This window comes from Monomorium pharaonis, chromosome 6 (genome assembly GCF_013373865.1).
Source record: "Monomorium pharaonis isolate MP-MQ-018 chromosome 6, ASM1337386v2, whole genome shotgun sequence".
Lineage (NCBI taxonomy): Eukaryota > Metazoa > Arthropoda > Insecta > Hymenoptera > Formicidae > Monomorium > Monomorium pharaonis.
In genome coordinates this window covers 23640459-23664375 of record NC_050472.1, presented here as the reverse complement: position 1 = coordinate 23664375, position 23917 = coordinate 23640459, and the positions used below count along the sequence as shown (strand labels likewise).

Here is a 23917-nt window from a genome sequence, read left to right as displayed (position 1 = left end):
TTAAAAGATTTTGTTGCTCGCATGATCCTAGTATTAAAATTTTCTGTGGACAATATTCTTTCAAGATTTGCAACGCTCGATTTTGTTGCTTAAGTCTTTGCAAAGGCATCTACATGTCCGTAATCGTAATCGTAAGATGTCGACCAATCATATTGCTGAAACAAGCTGTAACCGACCGAATTAACCAATCGTATTGCTCAATTCGTTACGATGACGACTACAGACATGTACGTGCAATGGCCTTAAGTGACAGTAAATAAATCATTTGTCTACGCAAGCGGTCGCTGTTATCTGGTTCATCATACTCTGATAGATAGTTCAAAGATTTTGTTGCTCGCATAATCGCAGGTTCTTTAGTCAGAGACGATCGCGCGTAAGGGGCGCACGACGCACTCCACGCTATCCAACGCGTAGTCATCAGTGAGTCGGGCGCGCTCGCGTCGAGTCGTCGTGATCCGTTCGCGTTTCCGATCGATACGTTTCCGAACGCAGTTATTCTTCCGCATCGCCGATCGCGCGTTTTGGCGCGTAGCGCTTGGCATTAAGCAGCGTTAAGCGAGTTCATAATCGACGGGGATCACGCGTAAACGCCATCGAGACATAGTGTCGTGATTCGTCTCCCGTCTATTATTGGTGATACGCGAGGAATCGACGTGAGTGTCGTCGCGGGCGTCCGATATCCGGCGTATGCCATGAAGTGTCGCGTCGCCGCCATTGCTTCGTCTTTTTCGTGCCGCGAAGTGAGATCTCGTCGCGTTTCTCGCGTCCTCTCGTCAATCGAGAGCGAGTTTCTTCGTGAGAGGCATCGCCGGGGATGTGGAACCGACTTGACGCCGTTAAGTGATCGCGTTCCTCGTGCCCTTTTCCCCTCTGCCCTCGACTGTGGGAAATTGGCGCCAAAATCGCCCGAGTTGTTCGTCGCGTCGTGTCGCGATTCTTGTCTCCGCTCGGTCTCGTCGCGTCCTCGCGTCCTCTCGTCGATCGAGAGCGAGTTTCTCCATGAGAGGCATCGCCGGGGATGCCGAGTCGAACCGACCCGACGCCGTTAAGTGATCGCGTCCCTCGCGCCCTTTTCCCCTCTCCCCTCTCGACTGTGGGAAATTGGCGCCAAAATCGCCCGAGTTGCTCGTCGCGTTGTGTCGCGATCCTCGTTTCCGCTCGGTCTCGTCGCGTCCTCGCGTCCTCTCGTCGGTCGAGAGCGAGTTTCTCCGTGAGAAGCATCGCCGAGGATGTCGAACCGACTCGACGCCGTTAAGTAATCGCGTCCCTCACGCCTCTTTCCCCTTTTCCCTCTCGTCGGTGGGAAATGGCGTCAAAATCGCCCGAGTTGTTTGTCGCGTCGTGTCGCGGTCCTCGTCACCGCTCGATCTCGTCGCGTCCCTGCGTCCTTTCGTTGAGAGCGAGTTTTCCCGCGAGACATCTTCAGGGATGTTGAACCGACCCAACGCCGTTAATCGGCATGCATTTTTCGTCGCTCAGTGCTGTTGAGCATAGACAAGAAAAAAAAAACAAATATAAATAACATTGGAAAAGAGTTTTGAAGATATAAAAATTTCATTAGAAAGACAGCAACGTTTATCGAAAAATGGCACGTCAGAACATTCTGCCCTGTAAGTTTAATTTTTTTTAATGAAGTAAAGTTATTTTAAGAGTATCATTTCCAGTATATTTATTAAAAAATTGTATAATATATGTAATATAATATTTTTTTTAGCAGCACTAACGAGGATTTATCACCTTCATTGACAAATAAAATATGGATTTTATTAGAAGTTTTATGGCATGACAAACAATTTGTCAGTAGGATACATTAGAGGTGATGCTGCTACCGCTTTTAAGATACTTGGTAAGTGATTTACTTTTGTCTTATTAATAAATTGCTCTCGTTCATAGAGTTTCATGCTAAAAAAAAACTCATTTTGCAACAAGCTGAGTGCTATCGGACTCTATGGATTCGAAAATATAATTAGTTGAAATAAATAATATTACTACTGTTATCATTTACTTGAAACAATTCTTGTAAATTACATTACACGACTTAACAGATATCGATATTAGCTATAATATTTCCATTGTGAAAGTATTTATATTATTTTTATATTATTTGCAAAGTTTACTACTTTGTAAACCGATTGCTCTCCATTAGCTTTTCTGGATGATTTCCTTGGCCAAAAGTGCTTTATATGAATATTCAATATTTAGAACTTGTATTGCTTTAAAACACCGATCAAAGGCTTTCAGTATGTTGTTGAAGTAATATTTGACTGCATCAGTTATCAAGTAACAAGTTTCGTGTACTTCTACTGTTGGCCCAAAATTTGAGATATACTTTGAATATCTAATTGAAGAATCTAACTTTTCTTTTTTAAAAACTAAATTATTTGATATTTTTCAAAAAGTGTTATTAAAAATATAATAATTTTTTTTTTGTTAAATTTAATAGTGAAAAGTAATATTTGTATATTGTATAATTTTAAAAGACATTCTTTTATATTAATCTACTTTTATATCCAGATTACAATTATGATATATTGCTTTCTTTAGGCTTTCTTTAAGCAAAAGCATTGCTTTCTTTAGGCTTTGTGCATCAAACTCTTTTAACATAAATGTATATTATTTAATTTTAATAATGAAAACATTTTTTTAATTTTTGGAATGAATGAATTTTATTTGGTTTCTGCATTTAGCGTAGTCCACTGCTATTATAATTTTTGAAAGTTATTACGTGTTTATTATTAAGTTTTGTTTTATTTAGAAGAATTATGTCTTGAATTATATTTATTATCGAGTTTATGTTGATTAATATCATTTTTTTATATTTTTTTAAAATTTTTATTTTACTCATTGTCAGTGATTTATTCAAATTGAAAGTGACTACCAATAAGTTTTTCCAATAAGGAAGCTATTACGTTTATTTTTGTTGCATTATTTTTAACTATTTCTTTTAATTTTATTATGTTATTTTTAATTTCAGGTATTACATTGCTTATTGATGTATGCGTTATTGGTGTATGTATTATCTGTCACTTTGCTTACTTGGGCGTTTTCATTTCTGGTGATATTCGCGTAGCTGAAGGGTTTGTTAATGATTTATTTGTGAATACATTTTCTTTTCTGTCTTGATTTGTTGTGTCATTGGCATTAGTGTTTATGTTCTTAATTCTGTTTTTATTCTTAATTATTTTGGGGCTGCCTCTATACGAGACAGGGTGGCCGTAGCTATTGCAATTGATGCAAAATAATTTTGACTTCTCTAATTGTGTATGCGACGGATATCTACATTTACCTGGTTTGTGTTTAGTATCACAGTTAACGCATCGGTACGGCAAATTACAGTTGGATACAGACTTGTATGATTTTATAATATTTATTATGTGTAATTAACGTATTCTCGTATATGTCTGGTATTGCAACAGAAATATCTGAGTTTTAGGCTTGTAAGTTCTAGTTTAAAAAACTTTGATATGGCAACTATGCATAAAGGACTATCTTGTACTCGGAAAAGCTCGGGTTAATTGAGAGGCCTGGCAGAAGTCGTAAAATAATGCGTGACTGCCGGTTTTCTAGGGGAGAAAGTATATACGTATATGTAATTGTAAGTAGATGTGGATGTTTGCGGAATAGATGGAGCATTCTAAAGGAACGGCATCTGTATTCTTCAGTACAGGATACCTCAAAGAAAAATTCATCACTTTATCATATCTTTCTTTGATTTACTCGAAAACTTTAAATAAAATTATGTGTGAATTTCTCCTGAATATCTAATTTTGTATTATTAAATACTTTGCATATATAATGAATTATATTTTATATTAATACTTTATTGAAGTACATTCTATTAAAAGAGTAGATTGTTATTTTTTATACTTTAAAATATTAATTAAAAAATTTTTAACTATTAGTAAATTTGAAGTTTATTTGTATTTCTATATTGAAATTACTGTTACATATACATATATTCTTTTTTAAAGCTCTATTAAAATATGCTGATTTTGAGACGCCCTATATACATAAAGACTAGTAGCTTACCTTAAATTTGGAGGGTAGGAGTATACTGTGAGCGAGGCACGTACGTCTTCTACGACTACAGATACTATTACGAAAATGACGGTAACTGAAACGCGTACAACACATAAGTTTTTTAATGCAAGAGATTTGCTAAATACAAAGATCTTATCGATAGGATATTAATCTCTTATACATATACATATATGCAAGTGAGAATTTACAGTTATCTAAATTTTAATGTATTTATTTATTACTTGATGTTGATAAAAAGAAAGAGTAAGATGCAAGAGCAAGGGCAAATTCTTTCTAACTTATTAACATCATTTAATTATTATTCCTGCTTGATACTAACTCTTTGTGTTTAATACTTACACACGCGTAATGTAAGTTAGAAATGGCGAATAGGGTGCTCGAGTATCTACAGAGCCGAGGTCACAGCCGGAGGCTCTGTACGAAACGGTTATGTGGTTGTCGAGTCTGCTAAAGCACAAGGTCAAAGTTTCGGCAATTTTGGATGCGATGCGGGTAAGGAGGTAGCAACTTTAATCACTTTCGAATTGGGGTAAATCTACTCGCGTATCTCGAACCCGCAGGATCATATCGCGTGTAGTTACTGCTTTACGAGAGGATTCCAGTATAAGGGCACCGTATGAAGGATGAATAGAGGAAACAATCAAAGCTGGTTAAATTAACAAGTCAAGTAATTCAAGATTTATTCTTGTACGAACGTATAAAACAGTTTGTACCTATAACTATTTGAATTTATAATGTTTGAATTTAATCTATGATATGTAGTGGAAATATACATTTTGTGTATCCTCATAGATATAAGAGAAAAATAAATAGTAATAAATGATTGTATCATGCTTAGAATACGATCCACCCGTAAACGTGCGAACGATACATCTTGAAAGAATTGTTAGCAATCTTTTCTTGCCTACGTAGGATAACCGTAACGCAAAAAGTATCGAATAGAAAGATCGTCATATTTCTTATTTCCATCGTGCGATCGCATGATTATTCATCTTTTTGGATTTCGCATCATGTTACTTTCACGTCTTCAAAATGCAATACTTTCTCTTTCTCTTGTCACCGTTGAAAACACGAAAGTAAATGCCAATATATTTATGTATCTCGATCCCTTTCGTTTTGCGGTTTTAGGCGGAATTTTAATCGAGGTCACGACCTCGCACGCAGACCTTCCGCAGTGTGCGAATCCATAAATATCAAGTGAAACGCGGGATAAATGGGTGTGGCGTGACTCGAACCAGCCGCGTGTCGTATATCCGACTTCTTGAAAACGGCAGATGTATCGTGTCGGCGTGCAAATCGGAGATGTCCGCAACAGATTTCTTCGAATACTTTGCTTAAAAGAATTTCTTGTTCGGTATCGGATAAGAGTATCCCTCGCTGTCGGGATCCACGTTCACTTGGAGTCCCGAGCCCGTGGAGCCAAATTCACCACCACCGTTTACGATGCTACTAGTAATTGTAAGTCCAGAACTTCCACCTTCAAATATTGCGCCAGTTCCTGCGCCAGCTCCTGCGCCAAATACTGCACCAGTTCCTGCGCCAGCTCCTGCGCCAAATACTGCACCAGCTCCTGCGCCAGCTCCTGTGCCAAATACTGCACCAGCTCCTGCGCCAAATCCTGCGCCGGCCGCTCCAATTCCAATAGGAGAGATTGGTTGAGGACCGATGGGGGCGAATGGCTGACTGGGCAACGGATATGGAGCAGGTAAGGGTTGCGGGAATGGAACTGGAACTGCTGTTTCAATTTGTACAGGAACTGGATGTGGAACTGGGACCGGATGCGGCACTGGATGCGATACGTGCACTGGTTGAGGTACCGGCACTGGAACTGGGCGAGGTACGTTAACGGGGTAAGGCTTGGAGACGATGAATGGAACTGGTTGAGGCACCGGGACAGGAACGGGACGCTTTACTTCTACAGGTACGGGATGCGGTACCGGTACGGGAACTTTACGAGTGACAGGAACAGGTTGAGGTACGGGAACTGGAACTGGAACCACACGATTTACAACAGTTTTGTGAATGTGATGTATTGGTCCTAGACCCCCATAACTTGGTGCGTATATACCGTGACCGTGTGGCACTCCCCCTATAATTTCGATTCTTCCGCTAAGTCCTCCGTTTCCATATCCGTGTCCTGATCCGTACCCTGGTCCGTATCCAGGTCCGTATCCAGGTCCGTATCCTGGTCCGTATCCTGGTCCGTATCCAGGTGCGTATCCGTATCCATACCCATATCCGTTTCCATATCCATGTTTATAACCATGTCCATATCCGTGTTCATATCCATGCCCATATCCATGGTCATATCCATTCCCATGTAATACAACACCTCCGTGGTGGCTGTAACCGCCATGTCCATGTATCGGGGGTCCTCCGTGTAGATAGGCACGTTTGTCGTGTTTCTTCTCCGACGCATCACCGGCGATGGCGGAGACGAATAGCAATGAAATCTGTATGAAATTATTCGTCAGTTAATGTTATGAAGAAAAAAAATTGCATTTTTTTTTTATAACGCGATGTCTATATTACAATTTGTAATGTTATTTTTTTCGAGTCTATTAATCAAGTTTATTAATACAAATGGTTATATTATATCTGTGAAAAATACAAATTATTTAAACATATATATTTAAATAATAGAGTTTATATATTATATTTTTAATGAATCGCTAGTTACTAACAGTTTTTTAATTGTTAATAATCAACGATTAATTAAAATTTTAATATGTAGACACTATATAATATGCAATATTTAAACAAAGCTATACTTTGTTTTTAATATTCTAATAAAAACATACAATCATGTTACAACACAAGAAAAGAATTTATATCTACTAATGATAAAAAGCAAATTGAAAAATTGCATCTTTTTATTTAATAGATTTATGACAAACAGATAAAACTATTAATTTCCTTATCTTGCACTCGCGGCTATTAAGATATCCGTAAAGAAATTTGACAAAAAATTTTGCTACTTACTAAGAAAGCCTTCATGATGAACGTGCTTAGAGGAGATGAGTCTGAATGTGCTTCATATCATCGATTCGTTGGTTTTTATACACCAGACGACACACCTACTTTCACTAAATATCCACTGCAACACGCCCTCTGATTTGGTCCCATCACGTTCTAAAACTCCCAAACTTCCTCAATGATGTAACTAATCATTCAGGGAAGATGTTCGAGAGGCGATTCGCCTCTAAGTAGATCAGCGAGAAGAATATTCATAAATTAATCTCTGACAATATATGTTCTTTTCTCGTAGCTCATACAATATTTATTTAATAAATAGAATTTTTTAAAGATTTTTTCAGTGATGTGTGAAAATAGCTGTTATGTAAAATGTTGTATATACATTTCTATGATAGTAGATGTATAGAAGTAAAAAACGAATCTATATAAAAATGAAATCAAAATTCTGTGCAAACTAAAGTTAAAATAATGCTCTTGTTTGTTTGTTAACATGATGCAAGTGAAAAGATTTATTGTTTCCATTGTAGGCTGTCAAAGTTTTTTTTTAATTGAACTGCACTTGTAGAGTCGCTATCACCAACGATATTTTTTCTAGTATCTGGAAATGTCATTTCCACGTCACACGATTGTTTTCAACATCCGACATGTAACAGTCCATACATATATATATATGTGGAACGTAGATATGCTTTACTTATGCCCCAGATTATACAATCTTATCTGCGGCTACTATTCAGTACAATTTTAGTAAAGAAGGAAAATTAATGCAAATGGTTAGGATTGTTATTTAAAGTTCTACTCTCTAAATCGCAATTAATGGATATTCATTGATTCGCAATGACATACTTATAACTGTGATAATCAGTAAATATTCACTGCCTTTCAATAATTTTTACTTTAGAATTATTGTATCATTAAAAGATCAACGTATTTATTTTACTGATTGATAAACAGTGAATAATTATAAGTATATTACCGAAAGTCAGTGTATCTTTACTGATTTTGTTGAATTTTTACTGATTGTAATTTAGAGAGTAGAAATTATTGAAACGTGACCATATCTCCAGATGAATAATAAAATATTAATAGGTCTATAATTTTATCTTTAATTTAAGCTATAGTATTATACATATATTAGTCTTGAGTTATTAAACGCATGTCGCAACGTCGTTAAAAAATCATGCGTATATCCTTATGTAAGATACAAAGTTCTTTATAAAATGTTATAATGTTTTCAAGCGTGTCTTATTATTTCACAAAAAGAAAGTAACAAAAGAGTTGTCGCAAACTTCTTTAACGATGTATAAATCTGGTGACAGGCACAAGAAACGCGTTACCTAACATTATAACAGACACCTGCGTTAATACCTTTCTAGTTGCTTTATTTGTCGCGGTCAACCGTTAATTGCCCTTTTACTTACAGTTTAGACGTCGGAGCAGTGCGCTAGTCTGGGGCAATAAATCGGTAACCATACGGCGACAATTAGCAACGTCTCGTTGAACGCGTTGTGAGAACCGCGCGCCGTTTCACAGTCCTAATTTCCTTACTTGAGAATTAATTAAACTCACCGCACAATGATTCAATATTCTTGCGAAGCATGATGCGTGATTCGAACTTAAATGAGTCTAATTGTAGCGTTGATAACGCGTTACTTGTTCCATAATCCATTTCCATACTTGGTTAATAATGAAAATAATGACTGTAAATTTAATTAACGATGCAAATAGATTTACTAAGACTAATAAAAATGTTTAATTTTTTTAAATGTTTGCAGTTGTACAATAAAAAAATCTTAACAATATAAGTTTATATTTTTAAATATATATGTTTCAATTGAATTAATTAAGCATGACCGAAAGTACATAATCTAAATACATGACAAATAATAAAGAGTGTTTTGAATAAATATCCATGATTAAAACGTGGATAAATAAAGAAATTAAATTGAATAGATTTAATAGTATTCCTAAAAACAAAATTATCGAATATAGCCTTGATTTTGTGTACCTTCAAGAATAGGAATATCATTACTACAAATGTTAATAATGCTCAGCAGACGGTGAAATCATGCTTGATACAGACAGCGAAACTAGTTTCCTTTTAAAACTACACGATTCAAACGGGCTATCGCGTTTGAATGGATAAAGCGTATTTAGCTGCTGGCCAGGCGCCCTCTCATAATTAGCAGTTTCCAAAGGATTTCCACTGAGAGTCCGCTAGCAGGCGTCGCCAAGATTTATCCGCGTCATCCTTTTTATTCGGGTATTCACGAGCGAGGTGCCGAGAAAAAGAACAGAAAGTAAATGGAGACATATTCCTGTAGAAGCGCGCGAAGCACGGTCGATGCAGAGCGGGAGCTAATGTCAGAGATTAGAGGTAATCCGTTCTCGGCTGGCAATCGTCGGGGAGGATTCTCCTCGTTCGCAACTGGAGTGCAGCTTCGATCTAGATACTGCAGTTGCACTGTCGCAGCGCGTCGGATGTCCTCTCCTTCCTTCCCGGTACGAGCCGGGTCCCGGCCGCCCTTTTTCGCCGGCAGATACATTAGAAGGAATTACGGGACAGAACGCGTTCCGAGTGACGCGAGCATTAAGACCGCGCAAGACACGGCTCCGTAATTACACTAATTACGGAGTCGTTAGGATTCTTTATAAATACTGCGTCTTTGTTGCCTTCTCTTTTTCACACGGCCACTTCCACAAGCGTGAGCTTCGGAAGCGACCGCGGAAGGAATGCGTGCCGACAGCTTTATGGAAAATTTTGCGGTTCTGCGGTCCTTGTTTCCATCGTGAACAAGTTCCCTTTTGCATTTACCGTTACTATTTAAAAGTTAGTATATGCACTGGCAACGATGTAACATGGAAAAAATCTTGTCCTCTTCTTTGGGTACTGTGTGGTCTCGTTTATGGAACATTCAGACAATTTTTTCTACGTCAAGATTGTATCCGAAGTATAATTGTAGATATTAAGTACTTAAAATTAAAAGATTCTCTTATTCAAATTAGAGGCGTAAACACATGATAAAACCGTGTTTATTTAAATTGCAATTTACTTAAACTGAAAATTAATTTAAATTATGCTCTAATAATCAAATACGTTTAATATTAAATATCAAAATAATAGTTTATTCGATTTTCTAGCCATCTTTAAATGCAATACAGAATATCGTTTGTTGCCGGCGCATCTGTGAATCTGTTATCTTTAATTAAAACAAGTGGAAGTTCTGATTATTAAACGTTTAATTGATCTTTCCTATTTAGACTGAAATCCCCCGGACACATGGTGAAGTTTTGTGTTTCTCTACTTTCACTAAACCAGTCCCCAAGGAAATCGAAAATATGCACCTGCGAACTCTTCTTTTCTCCCAATAAGGCCGACTTTACCATAATATATGAATAATAAGATCTTGCTAATTAAAACGGCGGACGCGAGCTACGTTAAGTTGCTATTCGTGAAATTTGATGCAGTCATAATTTAAGCGCGATTTCGCTTGTAAAACTATGCGTTACCTTCATATTTAGATACACGTCATAAAATATACATATATAGAATTAAGAAGCGTTATATAACATTTCCAGAATTTGATAGTAACTAGTTAAACAGTAAAAACTTAAATGATAAAAAGTGAATAATTTTTAACTAAAATTATTTTAACTGATTAATTTTTAACTTTATTATTTAACTAGTTGTGTTTTAAATACATAAATTTTAATTTATTAACTTTTCTAAATTAAAATTTTATCTATATAAAAGTTCTAGAAAAGAAATATATTTCTATGACAAATATTATGATTGTTATTTTATATAAACTTTATTTACAAATGAAATTATTATTATTATGCTCCACATTGTTTTAATCTGACTGTGAGAAACTACAACTTTCTGATTTAATATACTACGAATAATGCTTTTCAAAATTAACCTTTAATTTTTATGTGACTGTTAACCGAATTATTTTTTATTCGTGTAACTTTTAACGTAACTAAATCGATTTTATAAGGTATTAATTTAATAAAAAAATATTAATCCAGCCTTAAATACATAAATTCTGATAATATCTATCCAAGAATTTAGTAGACAATGAATTGAATATGAAAGAAATGGAAACATTTCATTTTACTCAAGCTGTATAAATTAAGCTGTAATAAATCACGTATACAAAATTCTGTCTTTATAATTACTATACAGTGTCCGAAATATAAATAGCGAAAATTAAATACCGATAATAATAAATGCTGACTTGAAATATTTAACTTTTAATTATATACAACGTGTGAATAATTTGATCCGCCGGTAAATCAAAATGCTTGTAAATTCTCAAAGATGCATCCAATAAATCAGTGAGACTATTACACGACAAAATGTTACGTAATATATCTGGGCGTGCCTTGACACGTTTCTATTCGTCAGAACGCGCTTTCGTGCACAGTCGGAAGTTCGTAAACCACTTTCGCGGATTCATACGTCGACATTGTTTCACGGCACTCAGAATGGCGAAGACGACGAGACGCAGAACGACAGTTCTCGGGCTGATGGTGCGAGAGCATGAGGAGAGAAAGTCGACGGTAAGAACTCGATTTCGCAAACGCCGAAATAAAAACTTTTCTCTCGCCTAGCTTTTCGCGTCACGCGCAAATATCGAGCGTATTTTCGCGCGGTAGTCCTCGCGATCTCGACGTTCCGCGCAAATTGCGACAATCAAACTTGCCATCGCACGAGACACCGTAAACGACTGGGAGGGATTCGTAATCTTGTACTATTTCGGCGTCCCCGTTTTCACGATCGAGGCCCGATCTCGATGAAACGATTTTTGCGACAAATTTTTAAGGACGAGGGTGAAAAACTCATCTTTTGAGGCATATACATATAAATTTCTTGAAATTATATAGGGATTTTTGGGGTTCCTAGTCATGGAGAAGTTAATTTATAATTATGAAACTCATACGTTTGTAGTATTTTTCATAATTATAAATTAACTTTTTAATCTAAATTATGAACACGATATAATTTATATTTATACTTTCTACATTCTTTTAAAGTTATTATCATATGAATATATGTCTGTTATATTTTATTATATTGTACTTTATTTTTCTAATTATATATAACAAATTTATACGAAAGTATATATAATATCCATAATTAATGAATAAATTAAAATTAATATTTCTTTTTATGTATCAACATTAAATGTACGAAATATGCTTAAAAAATTACAATGCCGAGTTTCGTTCAGTAGACGAATTGATTCGCGAGAGCATTGATCAGCACGATTATCTCAAGGCAATTTAAAATCCGAGAGAATTACCCTATAAATGCAGGGATATATGTACATCAGTATACGAATAAATACGACGAGCAATTTGTAGGGAGTGCTCGCAAATGCTTTCATGCCGTTTTTTATCAGGTCTATATCGTAGATCGGCTTCTTCGTGGAGTTTTCGTAAATTACCAACGACTCGTGGAATTGCCCTATAACCAAAATGAATTCTAGGGCGTCGTTGCCATTAGGGAGGATGCTGCATGCTTTGCAACAACGATGTAGAGCGCGACGCGAATTCGCATCGGCTGGTAATCGTATTAAAAGGGGTGAAGCACCCAAGATCGAAACTTTCGCGAGCGAGGTAACGCGTAAAGAGGTCGGGGATGAGCGAGGCATAGGCGGTAAAAGAGGGATTGCAGGGAAGACAGAGGGGAGAAAATAATGGAGGAGAGAGCCTCGACGAAGAGCGACAGAGTTGCTCGCTTTGAGTCCGCCCTGAGGACTTCTTTCAGAAATTTCGTCGTGGTGGAGCCGCCCGTCGTTTTATCCGTCGTGTCTAACGGAGCGTTAATCCTCGAAACGAATTGCTAAAAAACAGTTTATTTTACGTAGCACAGAGCCCTCGATATTCTTTTACAAACGAGACTCGGTGAGACCCTATAAAAAGAAGAACCTAAAGATGGATATTGATTCCTTAATCGTCTAAACCGGGACCGAAGGGAACCATTTCTTCTGAAATAATATTTCTGTAATATCTCTCTTATTAATATGTACGGTAATAAGAGAAAAGATTCGATCTCCGATACATTCAATTTGCTCTCGATTAAATTTAATATAAATACATATATCATGAAAGAGACACATTTAAGTATATGACTTGGTTAATATTAAAAAGCACAAAATGTTAACTCGTGTTCATAAATTATACGTTACAAGATCTTTACGACATTGTTGATACTACTTAATTGGTTATGTGTACATTCTGCATTAATATATGTTAACTTCCTCCTTGTTACGACGAGCAAGGAGAAGCTCGTGGGAAAATTTGAGAAACTTTTGGCGAGCCCGCATTCGCTCACTCTGGCATTATACCGTTACAACTCATTACGGTATCCAGCATCATGAGAGCTTCATTGTCAAGCTCTGCACCCTAGATATCGTGGACTGATGCCTCAGCTTAATTGGAGTGTTACACACTCCGTTTTCCCTTAGCCGTTCTTCGCCTCTCTCTCTCTCTCTCTCTCTCTCTCTCTCGTTGCAAGCACGAGCGAGCGCCCGTCTCCGAACTTGTCACAAATTCGACGAGATGTTGCTATCTGCTGAATTTGGGAAGAGATTGACGGGAGAGGGGAGTGGGAAATTAATTGTATAAACGTTTAACTTCTACGCTCTTCTTGCAACGCTCAACTCATTATCTAAAACACGGACGTACCAAGTGTCATTGTAATTTTAAAACGACAAAGTAATATTGGAATACAATGCATTACATTCAGCGAATTGTGTTGTTTTGATATTTCTGATGCTAAAAGATTGATGCTAACAATATATAAATAATTCCGCTTAATTAGTGAAGTTATTTTCTATAGATGTGTTATTTGCTTTTTAGTTCATTATTACGTATTGTAGCATAACAATTTGTTGTATACTTCTACATTTATTGCAATACAATTCTTATTGTAATTATAAATACGAATGTACTTATTACCGAATAATTAATTAAAGGTTTATAATAACCTAAACGATTAATGCTATCTCTATTACTTTTAGAACAAAGAGAACTCTTGACATTCTATACAATGAATGAGATTCATTATTCAAGGTAATTCTCATAATATTCTATCATTTAAAAGCATTTGTAAAATGTTCCCAATATTACAGAATAACTTATTTATATTCCATAAAAGCTATAATATCAAAATATACTTTAATCGTATTATCGAAAGAACTTATAAATAATACGTAATTATTTTACGTAGAAGAAAAAAAGGCAAAAAATTGCTTATTTAAAAAAATTATAAATAAAGTTACATTTTAAGTAGATACTTACAAAATTCTTATTTTATTCTATATAAAAGACAATGCTTTATATATATAATAAATTTAAATTTTAATCAAGACAAAATAGAATTTTTAACATGTACTAATTGCCTTTTAATCAAACATTTTACAAATTTTTATGGAAAAGTAAAGAGTGAACTAATTATTTTCTTATTTCTTATTTTTGTTCAGATTGAATAGAATTTTTGAATAGAATTAATTTTGACGAAACAAATAATGATTATTATATTTTTCATACTAATATAAATTCAAATTATGATGACGTAGGCACAGGTTTTCATTTTCTAGTGTAATCCTTAGCGCGCCCTCAGCCATTTAAAACAAGAGCAAAAAAAATATCTTACAGAAGCATAATTAGAGATCCGACGCAAAGTTAAAAATATCTCTTACCGAAAAACGAGAAACTGAAACAGAAAGAAGAAAAAAATATATAAATTTAGGCTGTTGACTCCACGGGTTTGCAATGGGGGTCTGAAGAAATGGAGGAAGTGCGTCACGCGACGACGACTCGTTTTAATTAAATGCTTGTAATTACGTTTCCCGCTAATTGCCGCGCCCTCAGGAACGTTATACCGGTCGGTCAAAAGAAAATTGGGATCTTGCCAAACTTTGCGTTGACGTCTCTTTTTTTCCTCTACCGTCTAGTGGTGTCAAATAGCTCGTAAGTATTTTCACGCGATCCCATAGCGGCGCGTGTTTTTGCAATTAATCAACAAAAATGCACGAAGTCACTCGGTCCTGATTTTTTATGCACTTCTCACTGGACGTCTCGAACAAACGTTACATAAGTTGTAGATTTTCTGAAAAATTGTAGACTTCCTTTCAATTAAATTTATAGGTACAGATTTAATTAAAAATCGTAATCGCATCACTTTGGTATGTTTCGTACGTAACGCCTAACGAAAATCACAATTAAACGACTCAATTGTTTTGTTTCTAACAGCGTCGAGCGTCGATCTCTCTTTCTCTTTTCTTCTCTTTCTCTTTGAGTGCAGCTTCAAGAGACGAAATACATAAGATTACATGGAATGTTATATACCGTGCTCCCGCGGAGTCTCGCACAGACAACACTAACTTGAATTCCATTTAACACTCCAGATGATTCCATTCTGCCTCGCTTCCTTTTCTCATCGATCTATTACGCGTTCTATGGCGTACAATTACCAAGCAGGAACAGACTGGTTTGCCTTACTACGTGCATGAATTTACTCTTGCATTAACTGTCGAGAATAATGCCGTTCGCACTATAACAACTAAATCACGAGAATTGCTTTCACCATTTGTCGATCGTTAAGGTGCTCAGAGCTAACTCTCAATCATTAATACGCCGGAAGAGCGTTTCAACATTTATCAAGCACCTGTTTAAAATACGAAATACGAATTTCGAATATTCGTATTTATTCAGATACGATGGCAATACAAGATTAATTATGCAGATTTTATTTATCCAAAAGTTTTAATTAAATACAAGACACGATAAACACGATATTTATATTTATATAGGGAAGACTGAAATTGTCGAAATCACGAACGAGCGTTTCATATTAGGTCTCTTGTAGCTAATTTATTAATTTTCTTTTGCAAACTCTCGTATTAGATTCACGAAAGATGAGGCCAATAAATATTCGCCCGGAATACCAAATGATCCATAGTAATGAATCTTGATAAATCGAAACAACTTTTACTTCGTGTCGCGGTAAAGATACTGACAACATTGCATGAGTGCACAGAATAGATTAAATGCTAATTCATGGATACTGAAATTTTGTGTGGACAAGAAAATGCAATTTAAAAAGGAATTCAACTTGTTAAGTATCAATCTTTTATGCTCATAAAAAATCGATTAATCGTATAACAGTTGAAAAGATAGTCTTTCTTTTTAAATTATTTTTAAATTTGATATTATAATGCGATTGAAAGATATTCAACAATCTTTGTATACCATAAAATTATAGTATTGAAATAAAAAAAAAAGAATAAGCACAAAGCACTCGTTTTGAAAGAGCAAGTGGTTGAAAGTGCAAGCAGATATTTATGTGTGATCGACCTTTGAAATATGAAAGTTTACAAATTCCACATAATTTGTGAAAGTAATCTCCACAATTTGCAGTATCTATCGACAGCCACATAGTTTCGTACTCTACAGCAGGATCGACCGCATTACATCCCATATTTGGTCACATAATAATAGCTTTTATAGGAACCAACCTCGAACACATAATTAATAGGATTAGATAAATCATCTTTGTCCTATATAATTATTGATATATGTCTCATGTATAACACATAATAATGAATTTTGAGATATTAATGTTAGGCGATCTGGATATAACAGGATATAATTGTCTAATTAACTTTTCGTGCGTCATTAATTAAATAAAAATAATAAACAAATATTCTACGTATAATATTTTTTAGTAACATATTCTAAATATATTATAATTAGAAATAAAAATTTTAATATATATAATCTTAATAAAGAGATAATTGGAGGTTTAATACAATTTCGACCAAATTACGACGAATTTATTCCTTAATTAAATGTTGAAATGTTAATACGAGAGAATTTTTTATTCGTCGTGAAATTAACTTAAAATGCAAGGAGCAGAATGTTCGGTATTGATTTTGCAATACAATAAATATGTCACAGATGACGAATTGAGTAACGACACAATGGAGTTCGGTGTTTGGACGTCGTTTTTTTGCATAGCATACATTCGGCAGTATATTCGGCGCGTCGAAGATTTAGCGAGTGCGTCAATGTATTTTATAAAATTAAATTGAATATTTCGGTACGACAGCGATTCACTAATATGTTTTCGATTCTTGTCTTTCCACTTATTATAGTATACCTTTCCTTTATTACAGCTTGGTGTACAACACGCAAGGTCAATCGTCAATTATCATTTATTCTCAAACAATCGAACATGTAATGGTACAAGCCGCTATTGATGTATCACTTCTCGAGACGTAATTTTGGTAAGTATCGTGAGATATTAAATGCGTTTCTTCAAACAATTAAAAATTATCAGACCTTGGAAATATTTAACTTCTGTGTTTAATAACTTGCAAGTGTATCGAGGCGATGGTTATTTATCAAAGCGGATATTTTAGGTAAATAAATTTTAAAGGTAAAAAGAAGAGAGAGGGAAAGAGAGAGAAATGATTATAAATTTTTATTATGTCTTTATTATGTCGCAAAATTTTCGGATAATAATTATAAAATAATAATTATTCTTTTAATGATGCACGAATTTAAATATCTGATGGCAGGCTTTGAATCTATCGTTAGCTTATGTATGTATGTACAATCGGTTTATTTTTGCATTTAGAATATGGAGTATAATAAGTAAAATGATAGATAAACTAAATAACGGAGCATTCCGTATTTACACAATACATTAATAATTAATTTGATTTGAAAAGATAGAATACTGTTCATACTTTTATTCAACGACATATTGAACGGTCCGCCGTGGCAACGGGTTGCACGGTGACTATTTTTTTGTTTTGTTTTGAAAGTGTACCTACAGCGCGCGCTAGTGTTTACATTCGCGCGGCGACCAACGGACGCGGTGGCGTGGCTCTCGCCCCCGCGTATACGCAGTTTCGCGAACGACTCCGTGTTGCTCCGTATATCGTCGTATGTATTGGCCATTGCCGAGACAAAATCGCGACAAATATCTGGCGGACATCAAACACGATTCTATGCAAGTAATATGCTAATGCGGTTAAGTACTTCGTACGGCTAAAGACTTGGCGATAGTCTTGTGTCTCGATGTGCAGCTCACCGTTAGCCGGTGTGAAGTTGGCACCGTTACGCGTTTCGCTAAAGTGTAGTCGTCGTAATTAGAGTCATATTTTATTACTTGTCAACTCGTACAAGTAAATTCGATGTCGGTAGTTTATCGATATGTATGCTTTTCGCGATTACTCTATTAGATGTTAATTTACGAGACGTTGCAAGTTGCGCGAGTCTCTCATAACCTAACTTTGATACCCCTTTTCCCTTTTCGTCGCAATGTGATAAAATGCGCGTCGTGTATAGAAAATCTCGCGTAAAGTATCGTGCAACTATCGTATCTCAATCATCATTAGTTCGTGAGTGTTTTTCACATGAGTGTTGTTACAGTGATGCCAGTGCAATGTCCGGAGTGTCGGAGGAGGAGAGAAGGGGTTCGACAATCCTGAGAGGTGAAGGGGGTCTCTGAGGGAAGATCATCAGGCACCGGCGGATCAACTTTACTGTAATTATTTTTTACTTACGTAACTAATTGTTCTTATTTATTTGGATTTAATAATATAAAAATAATGATAGAGAGAAGACCTCTATAACATATGAACATTTTTTTTAGAAACTATGTAATTTCTTCTACTAAATATTTATTTATTTATTTGAAAGAGTAAAAATTTGATATTCGTAATTAATTATTTGTGAAAATATTATTTTTAACGCTATCAAAAGCTGAATATCTAATGATATTATTGATATTATATGTTACAGATTAACATAGTATATTCCGCTGTTGCGCATCCATCGGTGAGTGATAAATATATTTTTTTATTTAAGTAATGGATGATAATTATTTTAAATATATTATATATGTATGTTATTATAAATTACAAAAAAATTGATACATTTAGATGAATATTTTATCTTGCACACATCGTAGATCAAAATGATTAGATTAAAACAGAGTTTTTATTTAATGCTGGAACATTATTATTTGTTAAGAATGTGTAGAAAGTTTTCAAAATATAATTCGTTATGTTGATGCATCATTCAAAAGTATAATATGAATAATAGTATGAATAATAAAAAAATTTGAATAATTTAAAAATAATGCAATAAATTAAATATTAAATTTTACAAATTTTAGATAAATTTAATAATGGCATTAATAATTTTACATTACGGTCTATAATGTCATTAGTAATTCAATTTAATTAGGTTTAATTTTTTGTTCCTTTTCCTAAATATTTTTCTAAATATTAAAGGTTTCCAGTATCAAAATATGAAATAAAAATATTATATATATTAGTAAAAGAAAAGATATTAGATTTTATACGTGCAATCAATCAATCGTTTAGGATGCTCGACATATTATTGAAATTATGTAATATTATTAATATTACGCAATTATGCAGAAGAATACTCAATGTTTATCGGATTATATTTATTATTATGTAAAGCAGTGATAATCTCATTGCACTAAATGCCAGAAATATTACGCGTATCAAAATCTGATATTGCAAATATTACTGATTTACTTGTTTTATTAGTATGAACTTAAAGATATGATTTATTTTTTTGTTTGATCATTGATTTGCATAAAAATTGTATTAAAAAATTTTTTATTTAGATATTATCTTTAAAAATCTAAAAGACTTAATTTGTTTTTAGATTTATATATAATTTACATTTATTTCACCTTAATGTGCTGTAATCATATATTTATCTGCGGATCTAATTATTAATCTATGTATAATCAATGTATAATCGTTAATCCATATAATACAATAGTTTGATTTGTTTTAATTAATATTTAATTTTATGCGCAATCTGTAAACATTGTCGCATTTAATGTACAAAATTGGTTTGGAAAAATTTGTTTTAAAGCAACCAGCGACTATTTTCGTTGCATTCACTGAGTTTTACTGTGATAAAAATGCGTAAAAGCGCTTTTCTTGGTTTCATGTTTTATCGTAACAGTGGCGCAGGGAGTTATTTAATTTTGCGATTACAAGCGGAAATGTTCATGGAAAGTTTCCGCTCTCTAAAAAAAAGATGCCAACTCAGGAGTTATTTTAATTTAATTTATGGGAGATAAAACCATGAAATGCGTTAAACAAAGTCTTTGCCGCTAATATTACTACGAAGGTTTGTTTTTCGAAGCAAAACGAAGTATGCGTAGTATGAATAATATTTTATCAGAAAAAGTATGAATTTTACTTGGCACTTAGCGAAGGTTTTTACTTTTTTCCAGAAATGTATGTTACTAAAGTCTTTTGTTTAATGAAAATTGGTCAATGCTGAAAAATTTTATATAATTAAAAGTTATTAGAACAAAAAGTAAGAATATAACAGATTCTAATTTTGCATTAAAATCATTGCACGTGACTAATGAAAATTACATATGCGGTTTTTCTATAATGTTCTTTAAATTAACATTAATTTAAATTAATGAGTTATTAAATTGTGCCAAAATAATGTTTTATAAGGTTGCCTATTTGATAAATCTATTTTTTATTTTCTCTATTTTTAAGAAGTCTTTCAGTGAAATTTTTAATCTAACAGTAGTAATATTAACAGTAGATTCTTTTAAAGAAGATAATTTGATAAGAGAAGAAAAGTATCATAAAAATTTTAGTATATTCTGCCACATTAAAGATTTCTAAAACTTAAGAAGGATTGCGTGTTTTACAAATTCGTTACATTTTTCACTTGATTTTTATACTGTTAACTTGAAATGTCAGAGATTAATTCTAAAATATTATTTAATTCTGGTTTCCGGGAGATTCTCCCGCAATATATATATATATACATAAAAAGACATAAAAGTCTCGTGAATGTTCTTACACAGCATATGAATTGTCATAGTTATTTCTTTTGTCAACATATTTAACATGCACATGGCCTGCGGTAATTTTTGAGAAAATACGCTATTTTTAAACACGCGCGTAACAGTTTCTTTCGTATATTTGCAGACAGAATATTAAATTGGTTCAACAATGTTATTTTTATAATGGAATGCTGTTTTCTAAGTATACAAAGAAATAATTATCAAAATCAAGAAATAATATTTTTTAATGTTTGTGTTTTATTACAGTAAAAATATCGATTTGATTTTGTAAAAAGAAAAAAATTGAATATTCTTACATTTTGTAGCAATAATTTTTAAAGAATATGTAGTTACATTAATAATTTCTGCTTATTTATATTGAGTCTTTCAGATTGTTATAGGATTTGACAGAATTAGTAGCTTGAAAAATGTACTCTGTAATAAATGGATAACATAGATACTAAAGTTAAAATATCTTGTGCAAGATCAAACACTGAGAACACTCTTAAGACTTTTATCGTAAGAAGACAGTCGATCAATTTAAAAACTTGTCGTTTCTTCATCGTTAACTCATCCCTTGTAGTTTTCATTAATAGTCCATTTCTTTTTTTATTGTTTCTTTATTCTTGCAACGTGCCTCGTCTCTTTTTACGCATCGTTCGGTTAATCCTTCAAACCATCGTAGTAGTACAGCGGGCATAAAAGCGCGCCAGCACGAACTCGTTTCCGGAAATGTGCGATCTTAAAGATACATTCGCAGTGTCCAAAGATACGCTATGGACCTCGTGGATTGTTCGGTAGGAAACTCGGGGGGTTCGAGCGTGGTTATATATAAGATAATAGTCGCACGTGGGGTCTTGGATAGGATGAGGTGGACTCCTCAGCGACGCCCAAGGGACAGATATATTATTACTAAAGGGTAGGAAATTTAGCAGCCGCGAGCCCTCGATGAAGTGCAAGGGACCGTGCGGTGAGGAGAAAGGGCCCGGAAAGGGAGAATGGGGAGTACGCGTACGTGGGATAAACGGGGAGAGGTCGGGACAGTGGAGGGCTTTGCATTAGTAGAGTGCGGTAGCCACATTGCTCCTTTGAGACTAGGCGGTTCGCGGTTCGCGGTTAATGCGTTTGTTCCGGCGAATCGATAGAGAACGTAAAACCGACGGTTGCAAAACGCGCGGATATTTGGAACTCTTATTATATTCGCGACGACGATGGTATTTGCGAATTTCTTCATTCCACGGCAAGTTGTCTCGATTGAGTGCCATCCGCGCATACATGTCTGTGAGGATCAAAACTATTCAGAAGCGAGTTAGATGAGATTAGAGGTTTAATCGATTGGCGGTCGGTGTTACTAACATAGTTCCAGTTGTATTAGAGATAATTCGAAGAATAATTATAATTTGACACTTTACTTGCGTGCAACGCTTATGGAAGCATTTGTTTAATTTTATTTTTGTTTTATCTCTGGTTCGCGATTTACTGTAACGCAACTTGGAGTTTTTTTAAAGGAAAATAGTAACGATAGATTAATGAGATCGCGTGATTAATTAGATTCTGAATGAAAAACTCGCTTTTTATTTCATTTGCATTTGTTCAAGCTTATACATTTCTAACTGACTATTAAAAAGAAGTTTTCCTTACAAACTATCTTATATCTTCTCAAAGCTTTTAATTTTGTTTTTTTCTTTCTTATTAAAAATTTTTCTTAACTATTATGGATTTTAGCTGAAATCTGAATATGGACTTTAATTAGCTTTAATTATTAGTACACTTACTGCAGTCTGATACATATGATTTTTATTTTTGTAACATTTTATTAAAATAATAAAGCAGTATGATTAGATTGTTTTTTTGCTCACATTAAATACATTTAAAATTTAGTTTAAAATTTGTTAAATGTAATTATAGATTATATAATTAAATACAGCGCTGTGATATCACGAGAGTAATGTGGAGATTTATAAATATAATATTACTTTCACGAATAGCTACTATTATAATGATACGATTTGATAAGCGTAACAAGAATAGAAAAGAAATTGACATCGTAATAATGCCTGTGAAGGGAAATTTTTTATATAAATATCGAGAGGTGTCCAGTGTATTATATTGGGGATATCGATTCGAACGGAGTAATGTCGTCTCGCTTTTCCCCAGGGCCACATTTCGAAATGCGTTTCATCAGTTTCGCTGTTCTATGATTTAGTACTGTGTTCTTCGCGGAACTGCTCGTAACGGAAGAAAGGAAAATACAGAGTGCAGATAAAAACTACAATAGCAGAGAGAGAATGATATGTGAATATTCAGATGTCTCTTGCGGAATGTTCTTTGCGACTCGCCAGTAATGCTATATGTTGTACAACAGTACACTCACTTTGTTACAACGTCGATGCACGAGAAATTTAATCTAGGCGTCGCCTGTAAACAGACATATTAAACATGAAAGATACCATTTTTTTTTTCTTGAAACTTCTTATTCATTATACTAATTGCTGTTATTGTAGTCTCCACATTCTTCTTTGCAATTTTAATAACAGCACATACCTACTTACAGTTCTTGTTTTAAAAATGTAATTAATTATATAACTTTTTCTTATTTCACACTGCAAATTAAATTTACAATTATTTGCAGTAATAGTAATTTTAAAGCTTGCTCAATTAATAATTGGGAGGGAGTCTTCGCGTATCCTTGTCGTCTAAGTTATTATCAAACATGCTCCATTCCCGAAGGATTTAACATCTACTTTCGAAACCGTGAGTCTTTTACTACCTTGGAATTCCGAAACTCACATAAACTTACCAATCCCTTCGCATTACACCCTAGGGCAATCCTAATTTTTACGTCAGATTTTTACGACTTACGAGTTGCCCAAGATCGCAGTTTCGCACATATACGAATTTCGATGGTATTTCGCACAGTTGAAGGCGATTAGCATAAACATTAAATGGTTTCGACGTTTAAACGATTACACAAATAATATTCACATGAAGTCTCGGAAATAATAATTCACAATT

At 34.2% G+C, this 23917-nt stretch overlaps 1 protein-coding gene and 1 long non-coding RNA gene across 2 annotated transcripts; one reads left to right on the top strand and one right to left on the bottom strand.

Annotated features, from left to right (window-relative positions):
* Window positions 1-1728: 1728 nt before the first annotated feature.
* LOC118646176 lies at window positions 1729-19244 on the top strand. The gene is made up of 4 exons (XR_004963734.1): window positions 1729-1846; window positions 17208-17318; window positions 18472-18586; window positions 18844-19244. It is a non-coding gene; the product is annotated as an uncharacterized LOC118646176 (long non-coding RNA).
* LOC105831525 (tetra-peptide repeat homeobox protein 1) lies at window positions 2648-7802 on the bottom strand. The gene is made up of 2 exons (XM_012671711.3): window positions 7024-7802; window positions 2648-6494 (listed from the first exon to the last, which is right to left on the bottom strand). The coding sequence occupies exons 1-2, from the start codon at window positions 7036-7038 to the stop codon at window positions 5376-5378; spliced, it is 1134 nt and encodes a 377-aa protein (XP_012527165.1). The 5' UTR covers window positions 7039-7802; the 3' UTR covers window positions 2648-5375.
* Window positions 19245-23917: the final 4673 nt, after the last annotated feature.